Consider the following 23,915-nt stretch of genomic DNA (forward strand, 5'->3'; position numbering starts at 1 on the left):
CATTAAAATGCAGTGAGAATTGGGTTGGAATCCTACCACCATCAGCTTACCTATGCTGACCAATGCAGACAGACAATGCTAGGAGATTCCCCACCACCCTCATGGTGTATGAAGCCCTGAAAAGCTAGCTTTTAAAGATGGGCCAACTTCTGAACTTGGCTAGCATAAATCCAGGGCAACTCTACTGAACTTTATGCTAATATTAACAAAAATTAATGAATATATAAGGACTCACTTATGTTCCTTTCTTGAGCTTGGGGAAGAACTATACACATCAGTCAATTCTATGATCTCTCATCACTATATTTCATGTGTCTTGTAATGTCAGTACTCACCACGCCTATTGGAACAGCTGAAATAGGCACAACTAAGAAACTAGGCACAACCTCATTTGCCACAAGTAATATAGGAGTACTCTGGCTGACCATGAAGTATTTCTCATCTCCCAACCTTGGGCCACAATTCCTTCCCCCATCTGCCTCAGCAGGGAGCAAAAAGAAAAGAAGGGAGCACATGGACCTTTTCTCTTTGGTTGACTTTTTACAACTGCGTGAGCAACCAACCAGCTCTACTTACTACCAGGTGATTTCAAGGTTCAGCTTTATTGTGCCGAGGTCGTTAATGTCCACTGCAACCACCTGAGGCCGAGCTGCAAATAGGTCTTTTGTCTCACAGGTAACACTTCCCACAAGGATGTGTGTCGCAAGTCCTTTAACTTCAGTGACCTGTAAGAGACAACAACATGATATCTAGGACCACATAAGACATTGCAATCCTTAATTACATGGCAATGGTTTTGATTTTCTGGCCTGGACCCCTTCCTAAAAGGCTTCTAAAATATGACTATACTTGTGACATCTTCATAACTTACAGGAAAATTCAGATTTATTATTTTTTAATAAATGCATAGGTGCATATGATCATGCTTCTGTGTTTTCTTTATGCTTTTATGGGTGTCAGAGAGAGAACAACCACACTGGCTCAGACCAAGTGGCTATCAGACCAAGTGGCTATCAGACCTTGTATTTGGTCTTTTGCAGTGACCATAAGCAGAGCCCAAGGGAAAAGTAGGAACAGAGAGAGCATATTGGATATTTTCTTGTCTAATATTCTCTCAGCAATTAACAATTTTCATGTCAGGCAATCTCCTGATGTAGATGGCCTAGTTAGTAATTCCCAAGGGAGCCCTATTCTATGTATTTGTCTCCTGTAACTCTGGGGAAACGATGGGATGGAGCAGTGATGGAAAGACTCCAGTTTAGGAGGAAAAGTCACTGCTGATTGATAGCAGTTGTAAAAATTGTTCTTTCCCTGGGGGACAGGGCATGGAGTCAGAGGAGCTTTCATTAAGAAATTTTGGGAACTGCTATGCTCTAGGAAGCTGCCAAAAAGTCAGAGTGGTTTTCCTACGCACCCCCATCTCACCATGAGCAGAAACCTCACAGCATTGCTACCTCACAGTGCAGCACTGCAGTTCTGCACAGGGTGGTGAGACTGGACCTCAGGACGGTTCTTGCTTATGCCCAGCTGGCCTTTGTGTGTGTTCAGATGAGAACCCTGTGTATTTCTCCAGATCAGAAGATGCTGCTCTGTTATCTGAGCAGTACTGAAAAACTCATTAGTAGTGGGATTTTTTGGTTTGGGGTTTTTCACTGCTGTTGTTTTCCTGAATACTGTTAGCAAACATGTTTCTAGTGTTCCCTTGTGTCCTGGTTTTGGCTGGGATAGAGTTAATTTTCTTCCTAGTAGCTGGTATAGTGCTGTGGTTTGGATTTAGGATGAGAATAATGTTGATAACACACTGATGTGTTTAGTTGTTGCTAAGTACTGCTTAAACTAAATCAAGGACTTTCCAGCTTCCCATGCTCTGCCAGTGAGGAGGTGCATAAGAAGCCAGGAGAGAACACAGCCAGGACAGCTGACCCAAACTGGCCAAAGGTATGTTCTGTACCATATGACGTCATGCTCAGTATATAAACTGGGAGAGTTGGCTGGGGGGTGGTGATCACTGCTCGGGAATGGGCTGGGCATATCGGTCAGTGGGTGGTGAGCAATTGCATTGTGCATCTCTTGTTTTGTATGTTATTAGTATTATTTTCTCTTCCTTAGCTGTCCTATTAAACGGTTTTTATCTCAACCCACTAATTTTACCTTTCTTTCCTGATTCTCTCCCCCATCCCACTGAGGCAGGGAGGGAAGTGAGCGAGCAGCTGCGTGGGATTTGGCTGCCTGCTGGGAGAAACCATGACACCTTGCTTTGGTGCGAATAATTCGAGCTGCTGGAGAACAATGTGAGGCAATGTGTTAGTATGGCTATGACACCAGTCTGGGCAGAGTTAGGACAACCTCTCCTACAGGACTCCCAAACTGATTACAGTCTTGTAGCAGCTACATTGGCAATACTATAGCACTTCATTCTAGTAGGTGTGTTGGAAATACTAATGATGACTCATTTCCATAGAGTTTTATGATCTGCTGTTGCATTTCTGCCCATGGTGCACGAGAAGGCAGCCTCCTGACTCCTGCCTTACTTGCAGGCAAAGGAGTTTTAGCACACGTACCTTAATGGAGATCAGTCCAACAATGAGAGGGAGGAAAACCATTTCTTCTCCATCCCAGCTTTGCTTGCCATTCACTTCTATTTTGCCTTTCAGTTTCCATCGCTGGCGACCATAACGCATGAAAATCTGAAAAAGAAAAATCCTCTTATTTTCTTGAGAAATCTGTTTTCTTGATGCACAAATATCAGAATTGGGGAAAGGGCCTGAAGTAGGTTGGAAGAGTTAGTGGTGTAGGTGTTGCCCTTCTGCTTCCCATTGAGCCAGAAGGAAAAGGTCTATCCTGCAGGATCTCTGCCTCTCAGCTCTCGTAATCTCTCATTTTGGTAAGGCACCCCTCACCCCCAGCTTTCACCTTCAAATAACTAGATGATTGATATCAAAGAAGCTGCAGGAGTTTTAACTCTATTTACAGGGACAGTAGCGGGGGTAGGGGGGAGAAGGGGAAGATTTGGGAGGGCAGAATGAAAGCCCCCATGACCTTTCCTAACACCTACAGCTTGCTGGATCTGCTGCCTTCGCAGGCAGGGCAGAGGGTAGGTGAGCTTTTGGCCATCCCCCATCAGAGACCTCCCCAGTTGCAAGACTGGCTGGCTGGTGATGGAAATGAATGAGACCCACAGTGCAGTCACACAATTTGAAGCAGTAAGAGCAGCAAGCCCATTTTGGGCTGCGGGACCAGCTGGGAGAGACCTGCACCAACTAACCGGCCCCGCAGAGGAAGCACACACTGCTTGCAGGTGTGAGAGCGGCAGAAGAGATTTGTTACAGGGAAAGAGACCGGGAACAAATGAATCGATGATCATGACAGCCGGGAAGTACAAGCTGGGGGGATCTGTTATCGAGCCGCTGCAAATTTCTTGCAGGGTTAGCTCTGTTCTGGATTGAGCTGGAGCCTTTATTTTAATCCATCTCCAATTAACCCACTCTTGATGTTCACTGGCACACTTCAGTGACTGGAGATCCTGACACAGCCTCACAGCAGGTAACATCTGGGTCTCAAGAAATGGTTATTCTGCATCTTTCTGCTATTGTGCCTTATGATGAAGTAAAATCTAAACATTCAGTAAAGGATGCTTGCAAGGACTTGTTCAATTTGCTCTGCGTGCATGGGATGGGGCATATGCTTTTTTCCAGAGGAATTAGAAATGTTTATCATGAATAGGACAGTGAGAAGCATGCCCTCATTCTGGGAGACACTTAAAAAATAAGGGGGGTTTGTTTCTGGTTTTTTTTTTTTTAATTATGATTTAAATTATTAAAATAATAATAAAAAAAAGCTTGTAGTTCTTCAAATAGTTATCATACAGTGGTCTGAATATAATTTTCAGGTTTTCTGACATATGCCCTGACATAGGCAGATATAAAGAGAACTGCGAGGTTTTTCAGAGCATATACAGGAAAAATGATAGCTATTTCTTGGGGTGCTTTATTCACTGCAATGTAGAAATCTGCCTTCTTTTGGATTCTTTTGCTATTAAACAAACCATAAAACAATCCAGACGTACCTCGTATTGATCTCCCGGGCAGAGCCGAGCGAAGCCAGCCAGACCTGGGAAAGAAAGAGAAGGAGGGGCTGTGGGAGGGCCTGGGCAGTGCCGCTCTGCCAGGAGGTGTTTGTAACCCCCCTCTTACTGATGCCTTAGCACCCCCCAAAGCAAGAGTAACTCCCCACCCCCATTTATTTTCTTTTTCTTTTCTTTTTCCTTTCCTTTCTTTTTTTTTTTTTTTGGTATACAATTCATTGGGTTATGGTTTCTTGCATATCGAAGATTTGCACTTTCTGACTTTTTTTCGTACGAGAGCTCAAAAGTTTACTTTTGTATTACAATTATAGAAAAAGAAGAAAGAGCTTCTTGATGTCATCTGGCTTCAGAAACTGAGCTTAGCACCCTTACTATCATGATACGTGGGCGAGCTGCTGATTACCACGTAGTGCTTGCTGCTTAACACTAACCAGACTGAGCTATACATTTTAACACAGATTCCTTTTTAGTACATCTTAATAGAACCACAAGAGGGACTTCCTCTGTTTGGCATTTCCATAACATTATCATTTCCATACGATCCAAGTATCTTTCAATAGTAAGTACATCAAGAAACATGACTGACACCTGTAACAGGAGATGTATCCCATCTTTCCCCAGAAGGGGAGTAGTGCAGCAAAACACTTGTGGTATATGCTTGCTTGCTTTTTTATTTTTATTTTTTTAAAGGCAGGGCATGATGGTGCTATTTTTATATTGGCACTGCGCATATGAAATGGAAAGTTTCCTGAGGCTTGTGACCATCCTGAAATCCCAAGGACGTTACCAGTCCCTCTCCTGGCCTTGTGACCTATACTTCTACCGGATGCAACTAGTTGGTTTCCATTAATGTAATCCTCTGCCTCCACAGAGAGAACCTCTGCTTTCTCACAGATCTCCTCAGTAGGTGGCTACTGCACTTGTTTTGTATAAAAATTTACCCAGCTTTGCCGGGTAAGCCTAAAACTATGCCTCTAGTGTTGGAACGCCCAAAGAAACCGGTTTGAGGACAAATACAAAGCCTGTGGCAGAAAAAGGAACGAGAACAAACTTTCTGGGGTCTTTGGGCTGCAGTTATCCTAAAATGCCACGGCTGAACGTATATGAGTGTGTTAAAATCAAGGCAAGTAAGGTGAATGCTAATGTTGGCTTTATTTACCGGGCTGAATTAGTCCTGCTAGCTGGACTGTAGGACCAACTAGGCCCCTGCATGCAGTCATGGCCTGTTCCTGTGGTCTGCGGATCCTCCTCTTCCATTTCTTTGACCAGAAAACAGTTTTCTTCACTCATCTTACTGTTTAGCAGAACAGATAGGCCCTTGTGCAGAGCTCATATTACCAATTCCTTTCTAATTTATTTACTGTTTATAAATAATTTAAGCTTACTAGCACTCCACTGCTGCTTCTCTCTCCCCAGGCATGCTTTTATAAGTGAATTTGATCTCTGCTGGGACGTCACTGAAAGTATCTGAGGAAAATAAAAGGTCCTTTCTTTGCTCAGTGGATGGGGTGGGAGGGTGAGTGGGGAAACACAGCTTAAAACTCCATATGGACATTGTGGAGGCAGTGGCTTGGGCAGAGAGACACAGCAGGAAGGGGCAGGAGAGGAGAACCTGGAACTGAGCTCCTGCAGTGGTCAGCGCTGGTCGAGTCTCTTCATCCTGATGAAGAGGGGGCTAAACACTGATGTGATTACAGGGGATATAGGTACTTTTTGGTAACTGAGTGGCATTTAGGGACTAAATGTATGGTAGGACCTGATGGCTCTATTGTACCATTTCAAATGTCAAGCCTTTGTAAAAGCACTGTCCTGGGCTTGTAATGCAGATGGGTGCAAACTGGAACACAGGAAGTTCCATCTGAACATGAGAAAAAACTTCACTGTGAGGGTGACCAAGCACTGGAACAGGCTGCCCAGAGAGGCTGTGGAGTCTCCTTCTGTGGAGATACCAAAAACCCACCTGGACGCGATCTTGTGCAACCTGCTCTAGGTGATGCTGCTTTAGCAAGGGGTTTGGACTAGATGATCTCCAGAGGTCCCTTCCAACCCCTGCCATTCTGTGATTCTGTGAAACTATGAGATGGGAGGTAGCTCCTGGGGCTTCAGCATAAGCAATTAGGAGATACGGCCATTATGTGGCTGTGGCAAGGTGGCAGGGCCACCTGAAGGCATCAGTTCATGCAGCACATACAGCTCTGCTCATGTGCAGCATGCTGGATGCATGGACTTTGGTGCTGGGCTCAGTGTTGCAGAGCCCCTGGTGCGTTAGGCCAGCGTATCGCTCTCCCTGTGTGAAACAGCTGGGCATTTCACTTCCTGCTGTCCTGGCACTTCCAACATGTATAGGGGCACTTCCCTATACAGCATAACAGGACATGCAGATTCCATACAGGGACTTCTAAATGTTCACACTGGGTTTTCCTGTTTAATTTCAACAGCTGATTACTCCTGAACAGTAATCAAAGCCTGCTGGCAAGTTTATTATCTTTATTTTGAAAAATGATGATGCTTTTTTTTTTTTTTTAAATATCAGTCATAAAAACACAGTGTGGGTCTCCTGCTTCCTGTCAGCACTGTGTACATTGGCTTACTTTCAGTGTAAGTGACAGAGGGCACAAAATAAAAATAACTTTCACTGGAATGGCTATGAACAGATATGCTTTGGGGAGAGGAATGCTTTGATTTTAAATTAGATCCTAAAGTTAGCTGGATGTGCTGCAGTGTAACATAAGGGGGAAGCTTGCTGCATGATCTGTAAGCTTTTGTGCTAGAGCTGTTGTGAGCTTTAGCAATAGCAATGGCTGGATTGTCCTATTGGATTCCTATTCCTAGAGAAAACTATCTAGATAGATATCTTAGATGCCCTAATTAGAGAATACTTAATGATACGACATTTTTCTTTGCTATTTTCCAATTTGGGCTTCTTTACGTTACGAGAACTGTATTCAAAAGTAGCTGTTGTTTGTGGTTTGTGCTCTGCTCCTGCATGTGAGCGCAGCACCTGGCTTCTCAAGAGCTCTTGAGCTTTGCTGGAGGATTTGGGCATTCAAAAGAGAAGGGACCAGTCATTTGCAATGCCATGACGCCTTCTGCAACATGTCCTGCTGTCAGGAACTGTACATCGCACTACATTTACAGCAAGTAAGGAAACGCTCTGAGGGACCTGGCCTGATGCAATTCCCTGCATGACCTCATGTTTCCTTCAGCACGTCCACGCTGCAGTTCTGCTGTGGGTTTTTGTATAGAAATATCTGGCTCAGGCTCTGTGTGTCCATCTTGTAACTTTCCATCTATCCATCTTTGATTGCCTTTCCAGTACCTAAGAGTGGGGGCTTTTAAACCTGAGGTTTGGTGCTGTGGGATGGAGCTAAGAGAACTAAAATAGCTGCTGCACTCGTTTTCTCTAGTATGGAAGCATGGAGTAACTATTTTAACTTGATCTAAGCTGGATCATGTCTCATGCACTGCAACCCTGGGACACAACTAACTCACAACAGTGACAAGGCATGCAGAATCAAAACCCTGTATGAGATTTGTGAGTTCTAAAAACTCCATCAGCAATACTGTGATATTTTAAATGGCAAGATTTCAAGTGAAGAATTAAAAGTGCGTGAATATTTAGATGCTGATTTTGGTTTATAGAACTATTTTCAAGGCAGTGATTGAAGATCCAAAAAAGATCCCCCCACAATCTGTTCTTTAAGACATTGAGTGTTAAAGGGATAACAGAATTAGCAATACCTGGTGATTCACTGAGGCTTCAGATAAAACCGATTCCATTGTATTCAAACCCATAAAGTCCCCTGTCATAAAGACAGTGAATAAACTGAAAGGTGAATACCACCACTGAGTTATCTAGGTGTTTAAATGGTAAACTACCCCCAGGTCTTTGCTTTTTTACATTTGCTCCAAAATAGTAGTACTCAGAATCAGCAAAAGTAAAGGACTTTTAGAAACAGCTGATGTCAAATTAGGAAAGTATTTCGAACTTCAGCTCCATGGGCATTCACATAATTTCCCAGTCACCTTCTTAAAGGATTATGGAAATAGAGGCAAAAGGTACAGCAGCCTTCAAAATTGAATTGCTTTGGCTGTTGCAAGGAGTATTTGAGGGAAGTAATTAGCCTTGAAGATAAGAAGCAGCATCTCAGAAAGTGTCTCTGTAAGCTTTGATGTTCCTGGCTCTGTGATCCTTTCTACCAGGCAGGGGTGTAAGTTGGGGGTATGAAGGTTCAGCAGAGGGTGCAGTGGGGGAAAACCACACCTACCGTAAATACACGTCATGCTAGCATGTCATGATGCCCTCACTAATGTGCAAAGAGACCGCTACCATTCAGGGAGAAAGAAGGAAAAGGTGAAAAGACAATTACCTTTCATCTTGATGGAGAACTCCCCCAATAGGTTTTCCAGCTCTGCTTCTATGGTACACATGTTCTGTGTTGGAAAACAGAACAGGGAGGTCAGACAAACCCTCTTTCTTTTCTTTTTTTTTTTATTTTCTTCTTTTTTTTAAGGTCTATTTGGAAGGAAAGATTCTGTTATGCAGATGAAAGATATTTTGCAATAAAATCAATCTACCAGAGCCATCCTCGCTCTTTAGCTAGGTCTGGCCCTAAAAATGGCAGTCGAGCTATGCCTGCTCGCACCAAAGCTGAATGTAACCCCATGCTCTTCTTCTTTGTGCTCTAATCCTCCTGCTGGCAGAGGGCGGTTGTGGATCTTGAAGCGTAACCTGGTCACTGTCCCAGTCCTCTCCAGCCAGGACATGTGCCAGCAGCAGCTCCATGCCAAAATGGCTCCCAGCATGTTTTTAATCTCTCGAGAAATGTGGACTATGTTAAGTAAAAAAAAAGACTGCGGGGGACAGGTAACAGACCCTCACTGGTTCTTCCTTCAGATTTCGGAAGGCTGTCACAGCTTGTGTGCTGGGATGTTTGCAACACTATTGGACCTTTCTTCATCTACTGCCTGTTTAATAACACTGATGCTGAGCACAGCAAGTAAAACTGGATGGGATGCAGCAGACATCTGTATACACATGGGTTCCAGCCAACCTGCCATCCCAAAGTCCATGGGGTGGGAAAGACATATATATGTATATACATATGTAGAATATATGTAGGTTTGGGGCAGATTCATGCTTTTTTTCATGTGCAGCAATTCCTGGGTATAATCCTGCTCTTCTCAAACATAAACATTATTATTTCAAGGAACCCTTTGGGCCCATGGAACCTGTCTTTGTAAGTCATCAGATATTCACCTGAAGACAAACAAATAAATAATAATTCTTCTTTGCTGCATTTGCTTTTAATTCTTTTATCTGAATGAAATTCTCAGTGAAAATCAGTGGCAAAGTTCCCATGGCCTTCAAACAGCGTGAGAGCAAAAGACTAAACTGATGAGGACATACCTCTGTGTACTCCTTGTAACTCCTGTTGATTTCAGTTAAACTCTCTCGAGCTGCTTTGCTGGCAGGAGACATTGCAAAGGCTTGCTTCATTTTGCTGGCACCATCACAGAGACGTCTTTGGATACAATAGGCTTCATAAAGCTCATCCACCTAGTGGGAACAATGAGGGTGCATTGAAAAAAAACCTGAGAAAACCCAACAAAATAAAACCAACAAACAATGAAGTCATTTGCATTACAAGAAAACTAAGCCAAGCTGTTAGATCCATTGGAAGGGGTGAGCAAACGAAGCTGTGATACTGTTACAGTCTGTGAAAAAGAATCACAAGATAAAAATAGCTTCCACTGTCAAAATCTCGTTACAGCAACACCAGATGCTGCCAGCAATTCACCTGCCTGCCCTGCGTGCCTTTAACCATTGCTACTCCCTTCTTTCCCTGTCTGGGCTACGTACTATCGTAATGGTAGGGCAGGCATGCAGCGAGCTTCTCAAATTCATCGGTGTGGAAGAGCTCTTTCAAAGGCAACTCCAACACCCACACTGCCAAAGGGGACTGGACACATTAAAAGGTACATTTAACAGGGCTGGCACGGTCTCCCGTGTTGCTAACAGCAGCTGTGGATCAAGGCTGTTGCAATATTTGACTAATAGGTAAAATTGGAAGCAGGGAGTGATTTTTTTTTTTTTTTTTAATTCTCACCGCCTATCCTCCAGAAACTGCGAGTCACAATCAGAATCAACGCAAGTAAAGGACTTAGAAACAGTTGATGTCAAATTAATGAAGTTTTGAACTTCAGCTCCACAAGCATTCACATAATTGCCTAGTCATCTTCTCAAAGTCCTTTGGCATGACTTAGGCACCCAACATTTTGTAAGCACTCTGGCAGTTTTGCAAAACCTACTCACACAGTTTAAAGTCTCACCTGAATCCAGCTTCAGAGTGCAATGGATTTACGTGTGTCTCATGCTTTGATTTCTCTTTTCCCTCTGATCCCTGCACTGATTGTATACATTTACTCCATCTGAGCTGTTCAGTGGGAGTCTACAGTGGTATAGCTGGTGCGTGTATATATATATATATATATACACGCACCAGCTATATGTAGTGGTATTTATTTATATAAACTTAATCTGCCAGAAACAGGAGATGTAGGTTTTCTAATCTGACTTTATCAGGGTGAGGAGAAGGAAAGGAATAGAGGAAGCTGTATCTTCTTTCTGCTTCTACTGTCCCTGCTAAGATAGGACAATACTTGTTTTTTACCTAGAATAACTTTTTTTCCTTTGTTATCTCTGACATCAAGCAATCACTCTGTGCCCCATAGTGCTTGATGCTCAACAGTGGGTTTTTTGTAGCGGGACTGGTCTTCCTGACAGCTTCAAAGTGTTAGGTCAACTTTTACAAGGCTAGCTGGGATTCCCAATGGCCGAAGCCTCTGACTTGAGTGACCTCTAACCAAAACAGAGACTGCTTAGCAAAGTGAAAGGGTTCAGCAAAGGATAACGGAGGCACAGGTAGCATTTTGCCATTTCAACGTTACAAAAAAAGCTTCTTGGAGTCATATCTACTCCTATTTCTCTTGTGAATCAGCAAGCTAAAGACAGCTACTATAAATAGCTGTCACTTGGTATTTACTTCTGCCATCAGGGTGGAGAGTTAGCCCGGGGCTGATGTCCTGCCCCTGCCCATGCGAGCGCGGCCAGGACATGCTCATCCGCCCCCCTAAATACGTGGGGTCTGTTGCTGCGCATCCTGTTTTCCTTGCTTTTCCTCCTGTACAGAGTGGCGGTGGGTAGACGGCAGAACGCATTGCCGTGGCCTTGATTCGGTACAGCTGAAAAAGACCTTCTCTGCCATCAGAAACAAAGATGTTTCTTTACCTGCCCAAGCCTGTAAGCTTTAGCGCAGCACGACTTGGTTCCTTTTGTCTCTGTTGCTGTGGGTTACGGAAAGTGAACTGATGTACGTGGCAAGCTTGAGTAATACTGACCAGTGTTACCTCTTGTTTGGTGCTTTTCAGTCCTATTATAAGCCCAGAAACCATTAGCTCTGAGCAGGCTGGAGTGGGAAGGACTTGAATGGAAATGTTCTTTAAGCACTAATTTTGCCATTCATGTCGCCAGCAAGAGAGAAGGTTGTTTGTGGAACAAAATTTCAGTCTATCACCTGATGATTTTTATTTTTTTTTTTGGCTCCAAGAGTAAAAGAAGACTGAAATTAAAAGGTTTGGATGGGTTGTCATAATTGGAGCACTTCAAGCTGCGCAAATGCTTTTCAAATGACTCTCAAAAGACATTTCATCCGTCAAAAATAATTCATTCTTTTGTCAGGCTCAGAAAAGCAACTAATTGCTAGCAGATATGTTTATAAGTAAGAGAATACATGCCATGGATTTTGTCCAGCTCTAAAATGTATTAGTATAAATCACAAGTACCTCTACTGAATATTCTCACCAATGTAGTTAAGTGGATGTGGGCCCCAAACCACGCCGCAGAAGTGTTAGCAGTGAAATCCAGGAATAAATCCAATCTAGCTGCTGCGTACAGTAGAGACAACTGCTGAATTAAATTACTTTCAGATGCAACTCTCTTTCTACCTACAGTTTAACAATAAGCATGCAGTGAAATAGATTTTTCCCAGCAAGTGTCTGACCCTATGTTCTCTCTGTACCTAAAAGTGGGCAGGAGTGTCTTGGGGCATGGCTGGACCTCAGGGGCTACAAACCACGTGGAAACCCTTTCTTTGGCTCCGACCACCAGCCCATCACTGTAAAAATAACGAATCTGGGAGAGGCTTCATCAAGGCAGCCTCCCCAGAGCAGAGGGGCAGCAGAAGGCCAAGGGTTTGTTTTCCTAATAAACGTAGGAGCAGATGCAGAAGAAAGATGATAGGAGCACTCATTACCTTGCTAATGTGGAACTCCAGCCTTCTCATGTATCTTTCGACCGCTTTGATTTGCTGACGGAAAGGAAGAGGCAGAGGGTGAGGCATATTCAAATAAATCAATAAGACACTGCTACCCTAGCTTTGCTAGTCCCTATGAATCTGAGAAACTCCTCCTTAAAACACACAAGGTTTCGTTGCCCAGGAATCTGGCCTCAGCTGTCCCACCTCACTACCATTAATCTGCTGCTGGCAATGGAGCTCACTGACTTCTGTACCTACTATATTTTTAAACAAAAAAGACTTTTTCTTTGATAGGATTTCCCTAGTTTTTTGAATTCTTAAAAAAGCAAAAAAGAAAAGATCAAATTGTCTGGTAACCTCTCCCTCGATGGTATTGGCCTGGCTAGTAGATCTAGCTGAGAGAGGTTTCCCATGCCAGCTATGTACATCATATGGATAATAATGCTTCCTTGCAAAACCAGCGTCAAAGAGGGTAACATACCTTATCTAAATCGTACAGGACTCCCTGCAACAGAGAAAATGAAACTGTGATTAATTTTGCAACGTAACAGCACCACGAGAAAGTAATGTTTGTCAGTCAATAAAAATCACAAACAAGACCGAGGCTATTGCATCAATGCAAATTCCCTATATCCCGCTCCCACTCCCTGGCTGCTCCAGCACCTCAAGAAGGTTACTGTGCATCTGCATGATGAAAAAGTGTGACACGTACCAGGCGTGAGTTTCTTTTCATGTCTTTTAACTGAGTAGTCAACTTATCCAGCTCTGTCTGGTGAACTTCCAGATACTCGCTGTAAACACAAACCAGAGAAGGGATGCATGAGCTCTGCAGCACATACCAAGCTGGCTGCTGACCATCCTAAAAGAAAATCTGCACCACAAATGGCTTTCCTCATTCGATCTGTGTTCTGACAAAAACTCATTACGATCATCTGTCCTAAAAGCAGCTCCCTGCTGCCTTTTTGGGAATAAATAGGAGTCACTTATTTAGCTGTGTGTAAGAACTTGGTGTTCTCCTTACGCTGAATGACCAGTTTCAAGTAAGCTAATCTGCTGCTTAGTTTATGGGCTGGTGGCTTCCAGTCACTGCTCTTGTATCTGGCTGGTAAAAGCCCCATTATCGTCTGGGACTTTGTCTTAAGGGTGATATGAGCCTCTGATAGGACTCTAGGAAATTCTGAGGAAAAAAAAAATCTAATGTTGAAATCCCAGCCTTTGGGAGCTTTCCTAGCAATTTGAGTGGAAATGGGATTCTGCCCCCTGTATTCCTGCTTCCTGTACAAATATTTCAGATCTTAAGTAAGTGTTAAAATCCAGGCTCCAAGAGGTGTACGATCCTCTCCTATGATTAAGGATCCCTTCCCTGTTCCTGTGATATATTTCTCTAGGCTCTAAAATGTCATAGAAACCTTCAATCAACAAGCAGGATAAGGGCTCTTACTTCACGCCATTCTTCAGGGCTCGATAGACCTCTTCCATCCTTTTAGGCTGGGGCTCTTTGGGTGTGGTGCTGTTCTTATGGCCCAAATTATGCATCTTCTTCACCTTTGCTTGGGGCTTCTTGAGTGCAGAGGAATTTTCAATAAAGGAGTTACACCTGCAAAATGAACATCAAAGAGGAGGAAAGCCCTATAAATCATGATCTCAAAGGAGCGTAGCTTCAAGAAATCTTCTGATATTATCTCTGCTAGCAGAAACGAATCTGCTTCTGTGCCTGCCATATAAAGGCCTGCCTTTGTTTACAGGTTAAGCCTGGGACACGTGCTGTCAGCTTTTGATGTGCCAGTTGCCTTGCCGAGATACGAATGCCGGTCTGGAAATGCCAGGCTGAGTCTGAGGCTCATCAGACGTTTCTCTGTCTTATACCATGCCTGTCCTGCCTCATATTGCTCAGCCACAGCCATAAAAAGGGCTGAGCTACATCCAGGTGCTAGAAACAAAGGGGAACCCAGATAATCTCAGGCATAAAGCCTGGGGGCTCCTAAGAAAGATTGGGGCACGGTTAAGAGTGTGTCTGGAGGACAGCATCACACCACTGCTCTTGCCTTTGGACGAGGACCTTTTGCCTGCCATTCCTCCTCAATTGCTAACTGGTGGTCTGGCACTCAGAGTCTTCACACAAGTTAAAACTGATTGTAAAGTAGCCTCTGGGGGTAGCAGGGACTGGATGACTTGGTAAGTGCCTGACTCAAAGCCCTAAGTACTGCCTAGCTAAGGGGCGGTGCAAGGAAAGGCTCTGCAGCCCAGCTCTGCCCTGTTTCCAGCAGGACACGAAGGCAGCCCTGCAAGGGAAACGGAGTTGCTTTGAATTCATAGCAGCATGGCAATGAGAAAACTGTCTTTCAGGTAGCAACCGTCTTAAACTGGGGGCGGTGGGAAGTGTATCATGTTCCTGCACATTTCACACGTTGAAAAGATCACTGCATAAGTTAGTAAATTAAAATGATTCTCTGAAATTCTCTCACAGCTCTGAGGCATGTGAGGAAGCCCTGCATTAATGGGGGAGAGGCAACCAGGCACTTGGTAGCTAAGGCAGAGGGCAACAGCTTAGTTATACAAACAATATATTGAGAGATTTTAGCCTAGAAGGCTTTCTTTGGCAAGTCAGAGAGAAGGAAGTCCTCTCTCACCTCTTTTCCACCTTCACCCCCTAAACCCCAGGGGCCCGATTTGGAAATTCCCCTTAGAGAGCACTGCACTTGCCTGGAGCGTCTCTCCTGAAGCCCGCTGAAGCCAGCAAAGGACTGGCTTCTAATAATCCCATTAGGACCTCCTGGAGAGAATGAATGTGATCCTATTGACATGATTTCAGGGAGCCTGGAAGATATTCCTGAAAAACAACAGAAAGCAGGTCAGTGACGATGGAGGGTAGCAGGCAGGCAGTAAGCCAGGACTGCCTGGTGTCCATCAGTCATGGTAGGGGGTAACTGAACCCCATGAGGGGCCGTGAGCCAGGGCACGAATCTGTTCGCGTTGTCAAATTGTCCTGCCTCAAAAATAAAATGGTCCTATTTTCACTTCTGACTTGTAGCCCAGGGTCTACTGAAAATGTGCCAGAGACACAAAGAGGGTCTGGATGTGGGACTGGAAACTAGATGCCACAGCATGATAATCCCAACGCCATCCCTGATTTCTGCCATGCTTGGCATGCTTCGCTCCCAGCCCTGGTGTCCCCATCTGCTAAATCAAGGTGTCCTGGAGATTATTTTGGGAGTGTGCAGAGCTCTTAAGGGGCACTCACCAACACCACAAAGTGTTATTACATATAATAAAATAAAAAAAGAGGGTTCATTCAGCATGAATCAAGTCCTGCAGCTCGCCTTTGATCCTTGCTCATTTTCCCCGTGGCTGTTCCCTCCTGGCTGCTGAGAAGGTAGACGCAGTGGGTGTACGTGCCGTGATGAGAGAAGCATGCTCTCCACCAAAACAGAGGCAAGTAAACAAGCTCCAGGCACCGTATGCTCTGCATTTCATGTGTCCAGGGGGGCCTCAGCACCCAGTGAGGAAACTCTTGCTCTGTGTGTGTGCCCATTTTCAATGCCCAGCTTGGCATCTACACCAAACTAAGGTGATTTCAAACCCACCCACAAAGTGCCGTGGTTCACAACAGCTCCATCAGGTTGCTACTGCCACGAGGGGTAAGGGGGATGCTTCCCTCTTCCTTTCCTCCTTGATCTGCTGTTTTCCTTGTCTCAACCCTGGGTGCTTGCTGCCCTTGACAGACAACGAAGCAGATTTTTTTGCTGCCTTGCTCTTGTGCTGCTCTGGTGAAGTGCATGGCCTCACCGAGCCATCTGAGGAGTATGAGGGCCAGCTGAGGCCAGGCAGCAGGGCAGGGAGCAGGAGGAGAAGGGGGATGCTGGAGAAGGGGGGACTGGTCAGCGGGTGCTGCCAGGGACTGGCTCCCCTGTCCTGCAGGACTCGTCCTCTCACCGCCTCCTTCCTTCCCGGGGTGCCAGCACAGCTACTAGCACCGTTGCACTGAGAAACTAGGCCAGCTTAAAAATAACCTGACAAAAAATGAAAAAAAGAGGGGGGGGTTTAATAATTTTTTTCTCCATTTATTTTAAAAGCTGGACCCAGCCTGCCCCCAGTCCATTTCACTCCAACAGCTGGGCCAAGGGGTGAGTTCGGTGCCGAGGCAGGACGGCACGGCAGGGACTGGAGCTGCTTGCAGGCCACGGAGTTGATGCTCTGTGAAACCGCGACCTACAGCACCGAGAGGGTGAGAGTGAGTCTAAACCACCAACCCATCCCTGTAGACGAGGAGTCATCACAAGCACCCAAAAAAGCAGCCCACTTGTGAAGGCCACAGATTTGTAATGTAAGCCTTCGCAACTGAACGTATTTATTAAAGATAAGCACCAGACCTACGTGGTGCCTGCACGGCAAACACTCACTGCAGAAAGCAAATACATGGGGAAATGTCGTGTGCTGTCCAGTTATGTTTAATTTGTAGCACTAAGCTGGGCAAACACTCTTTGAGGTGACATCAGGCGTCGTGGTGAGCTACTGCTTCTCCGTGGAGAGGACTGCATTGCCCGAGGAGCTGCTTTGTCAGGAATATTTCTGCAAGAGCTCTGCCAGAAATATTTCTTCCAGTCCCAACACTGCCAGTGCTACTGGTAACGTGAAGTTTTCTCTATTGCACAACCAAATCAGCATAAATCTTTCTGTTTCAGAAGCAAGAGCTGCCCCCTGTGACTGGAATGCCATCAGAGATACCACCTGGACAGCAATTAAGGCCAGTTTTCTCCTCCACTGCGTCCAGTAGATAATGGCGCTCCACCGTTCCTCTCCCTGGCCTAGCCTGGAAGCAGCACGTCCAGCTCAGGGCCGTGCCAGTTTATCCACAGTGAGGATAAACCCTTGGGACAGAGAAGTTGCTCTCAGGCAGATCAGTGCCATCAGCACCCGTGCTGGGCAGAAACCCATGGCCAGGAGAGACCAGGGGAAAGGGAGAGGGTGGGAGCAGGAGGGGCTCGGGCACAGCTGCTCCTCGTAGGCTCAGGAGGAACCGCAGTGAGGATGCGCTTTGGCTAATTCACACAGGAGTAAACGTGCTCCACCCACAGCCAGAGATACTTGAGTCTGGTTAATGAGAGCCCAAATTTAGCCCTACACTCATAGAACCATAGAATGGTTTGGGTTGGAAGGGACCTCAAAGACCATCTAGTTCCAACCCCCCTGCCATGGGCAGGGGCATCTTCCACTAGACCAGGTTGCCCAAAGCCCCATCCAACATGGCCAACTCACCCCTAGCTCCTTAAGGCTCTCAGCACACCTCTGCAGGGCTGAGACCCAGCACTTAGCAAAAGCCACTTTGCAGCTTCCAGGATCAAACCTTGCATCCCTGTAGACAGTACAGCGTCTAGCCACATCAGCTGACGTCTAACAGTTCAAACCCCATCAGGAACCACCTCCCAAGAGACAAAGCGGAAACGACCTGCAAATAACCATAAGTCAGTTATGCTGCATGCTGTACGCTACCATTTGCATACAGGATTTGCACTAAAAGTTGGGCCCAGAGTGCCAAGGAGCAGAAAATCCCTTGCAAATGTTCAGCACTGTTTGACAGTATGATTAACACCCCCCAGGACAGCATCTGGAGATCTATGTGGGTAGAAGCTAAACAACACTGACAGAGGAGATTTAACTGCATAAACATCAGCCCTTCCTCAGAAAATAAGGGGAACAAAACCAAACTTGAAGTTGGGTACTAGCCATAACCACACTGGCTATAAAAACTTAATTACTTTAGAATCAAAACACCTCTCAAAATGCTAACATCTCCCACACAATGAGTATCTTCTGTATTAATGTGAATGAAAGATGAATGGGTTTCACTCCAAACAAAATCCTTGTATCCATGTGTGACCACATACACATGCACTGGAAGCGTTTAGGTTTTTCTCTGGCTTTGGGGAAACTGAAAAAAAATTTTGGAAAAGGAATTTATTTATTTATTTTATTTTATTTTATTTTATTTATTTTACTCAAGCACTCATGGCTTTGCAATGCTTTAGTAGCTATGACTTTCCTCAAGATACCAGAAGGAAGTGTGGAAGAAGTGCAATTGAAATGCAAATGGAAGACCTGCCTGGAGCTACTTCTGCTTTGCTTTTGTATAAAATGGTCAGAACTCAGAGCCCAGATAGGCTTGTGCTCTTTCTATATATGATATATAATCTTGGTGATTAATGTATGTTTAATTTCTGTACAGAAGAAAACTGTGATAAAAGGAGGTAACAGAGTCAGAACTGATGAAATCTCCCAGTTCTGTTCAGTTACTTTTCAATTTGTCAGGTTAGAGGTTGACTCTATTGTACAAACACAATCTGTTCTTAAGATTTAAACTTACAGTGCTGACATCTCAGATATTTCCAACTGACCTCACAAAATCACACCGACTCTGCCTAGCAGCAGCAGCCCCTTAGCCCAAATTCACACAGACAGTGGCTGCATACAGGCACCACGTTGATGGATTATTTATGATACCTACATCTAGCAAATACACTTTGAGTGACGAGTATTTGTCACACTGTTGTAATATACTTTGTAGAAGGGGATTTCTTTTCCTGTCCCTTAAGCCATTCACAGACCTCTGTGCTATCGACTAAATAAACCTACCTCTGAATTTAATAATATAGTTGTATTCTGATTATATGCATAGATGTAGTCACTAGTATAATTTCAGTAAGGCTCAGCCAACAAGGACTTATCCAGATCTCTTGCTGACCTGACCAGTATCCCTGTAGATGAACACTACTAAGGGGATTTTGGTGCTACTCCAAGGCAGTGACCAAGTTTCTAAGTCTGCATTTAGTAGTTACCTGATATAATGCCCCTGTCTTCTAGATACAGTACGCATTTTGCTCTCAATATAAAGCATATTGCACATCTGAAGTGGTATTAAATGCTCTTGAGATTCGAGAGATCCACCTCAGCAGTGGACGCAATGAGTACACTTACATTTTTAAATCTATATAGCTAATGAACCACTGATGTTTCATTTTAAAAAGTCATCAGTCTGCTTACTGCTAATATAAGTGTGCGCTGTGTAGGAACATAATTAATATAATTAGTATTGCCCATGCTAAGTGCACGGCAGATGAATGATGAGCCCATAAGCAGAGTCGAGGGATAAGGTGAAATCTCATCAGTACTCTTTCTCCTCCCTAGTCACTGACAGCTTGCAGCAGGGAATGGCAGATAATTGATGATGTCTCTGTCCCCAGGGAAATAAAAGTCCCCTTTCCCAGCTCTCCTTTCAGTCTGGAAACAGGGAAACAGCTGAGCCTGAGCTAATGAGAGGGGAAGGGACCCTCGAGCCCATCACTTGGACAGGGCTGCCCTCTCTTCATCACCCTCAGCATGGACCTCCACCTCCCGTAATGCTGAAATATTTGATAAACAATTTGGACTTCAATCCAAGCTAAGAGAGGAGAAATTCAGTCAGAAACACATTTGCTAAATCTAGACTGACTTTCGCACGGTCCCTTTTTGTTTGCTTTTTCCCCATGACCAATCTGGAGACAATAGTTTTTTGTTCACCATGTGATGAGGGGAAGTTGGTTTTATTACACGTGTGCTAGCAACCACGTAAAGCTGCAATGAATATACCAGTGCTGATGGTGCCCTTGATTCCTCCTGCTCTCTCCTTGTAGCAGCTACAGCTATGTCTTCAAGTCTAGGGTTTGCTGCAGGATGTTAGGGAGCTGTCTGCAGCTGAGGGTTTGTGAACAGAGGCTTCGAGGACGCTTTGGGATTATGTATAATCCTTGATTAAATGGGAACGGGGGGTAGGACTAAGCGAGTGAAGGGACCCTTGATAACCCTTTGTTCCTATCTTATTTTTTTTGTGTGATATGTTTCAAGGCCCATTCAGGATTTAAGGAGCTGAAATCCCTACAGTGAGATGGTTTGTATGTTGTTGCCTTTGCTGATCTGTGGTCTGCAGGCTGTCCGTTAAAACTTGGTGGTAATTATTTAGGTTAAGGTAAGACGTGGTAGTCCACTAAACTGCTGTGAGTGGATTGCTACAGAAGTCAACTGATTCTGTGTTGCATGCTAGGAACATTTCCTACCTGCAAACCTGGGGTATGTCCAACAAATGAACTGGTATCTTCTTGAATAATGAAAGAAATGAGTATGTTCCTCTCTCATCTATGTCAAAGTCTACGTTCTGCTTATCAGACTAGCTGGCCAGCTTACAAAGGTAAAAACTTTCAACTGCAGTAAGATCCCATTTAGGACTGCGCATCTCCAAAAGAATAAATCCAATAACAGAAGAAACCGATTACACCCTAGAAGGCATGTCCTCCTCCCAACCAGCCAAGTCTTTCTGCTTCGCACTCATAAACCCAAAGAGCACAATTCAATTCTAAACTCACTCAGGCTCAGTTCAATGCTAAGCTCATTCAGTACGCCTTCAGCTGGTGTCGCTTGCTTTTGTAGCCTAAAGTCTAGTAATTTTTAATATTCATTTTCAAACTTCTTCCTTCTGACTTAATTGAATCACCCTGGCAGTATGAGGCCAGTGTGGCCAGTAGCCCAGATAACAACCTGGAATTTATGGTTTCCATGTTGCCTAGACTCCTAGAAGGCAGAGAGGTATGCATCTTGGACGATAATGTAGACATTCTTGTGGATGTTTTTTTAATATAAAAATTTGGCAGTAATATATGGGTAAGAGCTCTCAGGAGCATTATAAAAACTTTCACAAGAAATTTAATTCTTTCATACGAGTTTTTACACTTTTAGGACAAAAACTCTTAGGCATTAGTGCACAGGCTCATAATTACTGAATGTGCCAGGAATATTTCCGTGGGATGGGATCTCCTGGAAGCAACTGTAGAAAGCTGTCTTCTGTTGGTCATTGGATTACATGAATTAAGACTTTCATGGCACATTTTAGGCTCCCAGTGATTGGGCTGCTATTTCCTTGTCCAGGGTAGCATTTGCCAGAGTTGTACAGACATACATCTGAAGAACTATTCTTGGTTGCCTGAACAAAATCATGTGCATTTGTTCCATCAAAGTCCAAGGCTATGAGATATTCCTAAATAGCAGCATATGGCTATACTGACAAGCACACTTCCCAAGCCTACATCAGCCGGTGAAAGGCCAGCAGATCTGTGAGCTTCAAACGTTAATTTTAGCATACAGAAAAAGAACCACGTGGGCTTACCAGCGTGGCTGCGGAGAGAAGTATTGCACTGAGAAGGAGCTAAAGTGACATGGCTCCCTCTCTTTCAAATGGGAGATGTGGGAGCACCCGGGTCATGCTTGGGCAGGCATCAAAGCCATTGATAGCCATGTATTCCTGCCCCAGCACAAGGAGGCAAACTTCTGTCCCATCTCTTGCACCAACAAGAACCTTAGTTTAGCCCACGGCAGCTCACGCTGCCCACGCTGGCAGCCTGAGGTGGGTCTCTTCTTCCCCCTGCCACGGACATCCAAGCCTCACCTCCCATGCCACTGACTATCCAGTAGGATTTCTCTGAAGGCTTGTGCGCCCTTCTCACCGACAGCTTTATCCGCATCAGTGATGCCTGCAGTGATTCTATCTTTTCTTAGTTGTATTTCAATACCTGCAGTTTGGGTGGATTTGGTTTTTACAATGCACAAAGAAGCGTTTATGTAACTCGTGTATCTTTTATAGCTCTGCTTAAGTCCATAGCTGGGAGCTCTGCTTTGCCACGCAGAAACCCCTGCAAGTGAGGACGAGGCACCATTACCTGTTTCTAATAAACAAAAATGTTAGGTTTGGGTACTTCGGTACCAAATTTTAGCTTTTGTTTCAAATAATATTTTTCCCAAGACTTGATACTAACAGCAAGACTTGTACTTTATGGTCTCATTTCCGGAAGAACATTTTTTATGTTGTATGTAAGGACATTTTCAACTCAAATCCTACAGTATTTGCTAGGTCCTCACTAGACACCCTGAGCAGAAACACAAGTTGTCTACCATCTGGAATAGCTCATGCTGTTTGTTCTGCTCCTCCTACCCAAACTGGATGAAGTACATAAACCAAAAAGCAATAATAATAGTAAGAAAAAAGCTAACAATCTGGGTCAATAGCAAAATGGTAAAGAATATGTGGCTGTAAATGTATAGGACCTGATACCTGATGCTCCCACCGCAATATAGCTCCATAAATTCAGTAAGCATTGGTCGTCTTTCACACCAGTCTAAGTTCCAAAGTCAGTGTGGGGACTTTTAACTTCATCTTTTATTTTTACTGTAAAACACGCCTTTGGCTCTAACACTCATCACCTCACTAGCACAGAAATAATGAACGGTGGTGGCTCACGTAAAAGCAGCACCCTTCTGTGTCGTACCATGATTAACTTTCTTCCTGCCCTTTTTGTAGCTACTCTTTCACCAGAGCTCTCCGTACGTGCCCCGTTTCCCCGGCCGAGGAGCCGCAAACTGCCCTTTCCTCAGCTTAACCTCCCCCCAGAGAAACCCCGACAGCGCCGCTCCTTACCCCTGGTTTAGCACGTGCCGAAAACATAAGGAGAGGGAAATGCAAATGAGTTATTTTGCTGTAATAAACCCAAGGAAAATAAGTTTGATCTTAAATGGCTCGCGTGCACGACAGATGGTTTCGTGGTAGCTGACCTCGTTTTTTACAGTTCCACCATTTGTTTCGCGCTGGCGGCTGGCGTGAGCGTGCGCACGACCCCCACGTGGGGCCCTCCCTAGTGCCGTTCCCTTAGAGCACTAGGCACACAGAGCAATCATATTCAGCTGGCATTAGCATAGATAAGCAAAATTTGGTCTGTAACAGTACGTATCAGCGTGGCTGAGGGATCAGAGTCCGGCCGTCTAATTAGCTTTGACGTTCATTCATTTCAAACCCACCCTGGTATGCAGAATTATCTTTGATTAGAAGTCAAGTCCAATTCTACTCATCATTGATTATTCTTTATGTCAATTAAAGAATTAATTAAAAACAAAGCCCCCCTGCTGTTCAAGTGCTGGCAAATAATCTAAAGAAAAAGCATTTCTGAAAACCAATCCAGGATGATCATCTCGGGCTTTAAACCCACCGTGCACCGAATCCGTGACGGTGGTCAGCGCGAGTGACCTGCACATGCGACGGATCACGCTGTCATTCTGGCAGCGCTATGTGGGAGTAAACATGGAAAACGTTGTGCTGCTCTGTTATCTATCCCTATATTAGGAGATAAACTACGAGGAGCAATCTTGTGAGATGTAGTAAGACTGTCAGGATGCAAAACGGGCTGTGGGAATTACTCTGTTTAGCAGCAGCCTGGCTACTTCTCTACCTCTTTCGGCATATGCCGCTGAACACTGCCTGGCTGACCACGCGCGTTGAGTGGAATTTCAACTTCTCAGCTCAGATCACAAAAAGTGATCAACCTATTCTGCACTGTCGGGACCATTAGCAGTAGGGGAATCATAGGAAACCAGAGTGGTACTGGTGGTGTCCCTTGTCCCTTACTGACCAACAGTAACATTTGGGCGAGCCCAAGCGAGTA

The 23,915-nt window shown here is 44.6% G+C and overlaps 1 protein-coding gene across 1 annotated transcript in view; it reads right to left on the reverse strand.

The window, feature by feature from the left end:
* RIPOR2 (RHO family interacting cell polarization regulator 2) overlaps positions 1 to 23,915 on the reverse strand; it is a 72,789-nt gene that overhangs the window by 20,022 nt on the left and 28,852 nt on the right. The window contains 10 exon segments of the mRNA XM_054816540.1: positions 577 to 725; positions 2,562 to 2,687; positions 4,067 to 4,110; positions 8,455 to 8,518; positions 9,495 to 9,644; positions 12,400 to 12,453; positions 12,884 to 12,907; positions 13,115 to 13,193; positions 13,844 to 13,999; positions 15,106 to 15,232. Of these exon segments, the coding sequence (XP_054672515.1) occupies positions 577 to 725; positions 2,562 to 2,687; positions 4,067 to 4,110; positions 8,455 to 8,518; positions 9,495 to 9,644; positions 12,400 to 12,453; positions 12,884 to 12,907; positions 13,115 to 13,193; positions 13,844 to 13,999; positions 15,106 to 15,232 (973 nt within the window).

The sequence above is a fragment of the Grus americana genome, chromosome 2 (assembly GCF_028858705.1).
Source record: "Grus americana isolate bGruAme1 chromosome 2, bGruAme1.mat, whole genome shotgun sequence".
NCBI lineage: Eukaryota > Metazoa > Chordata > Aves > Gruiformes > Gruidae > Grus > Grus americana.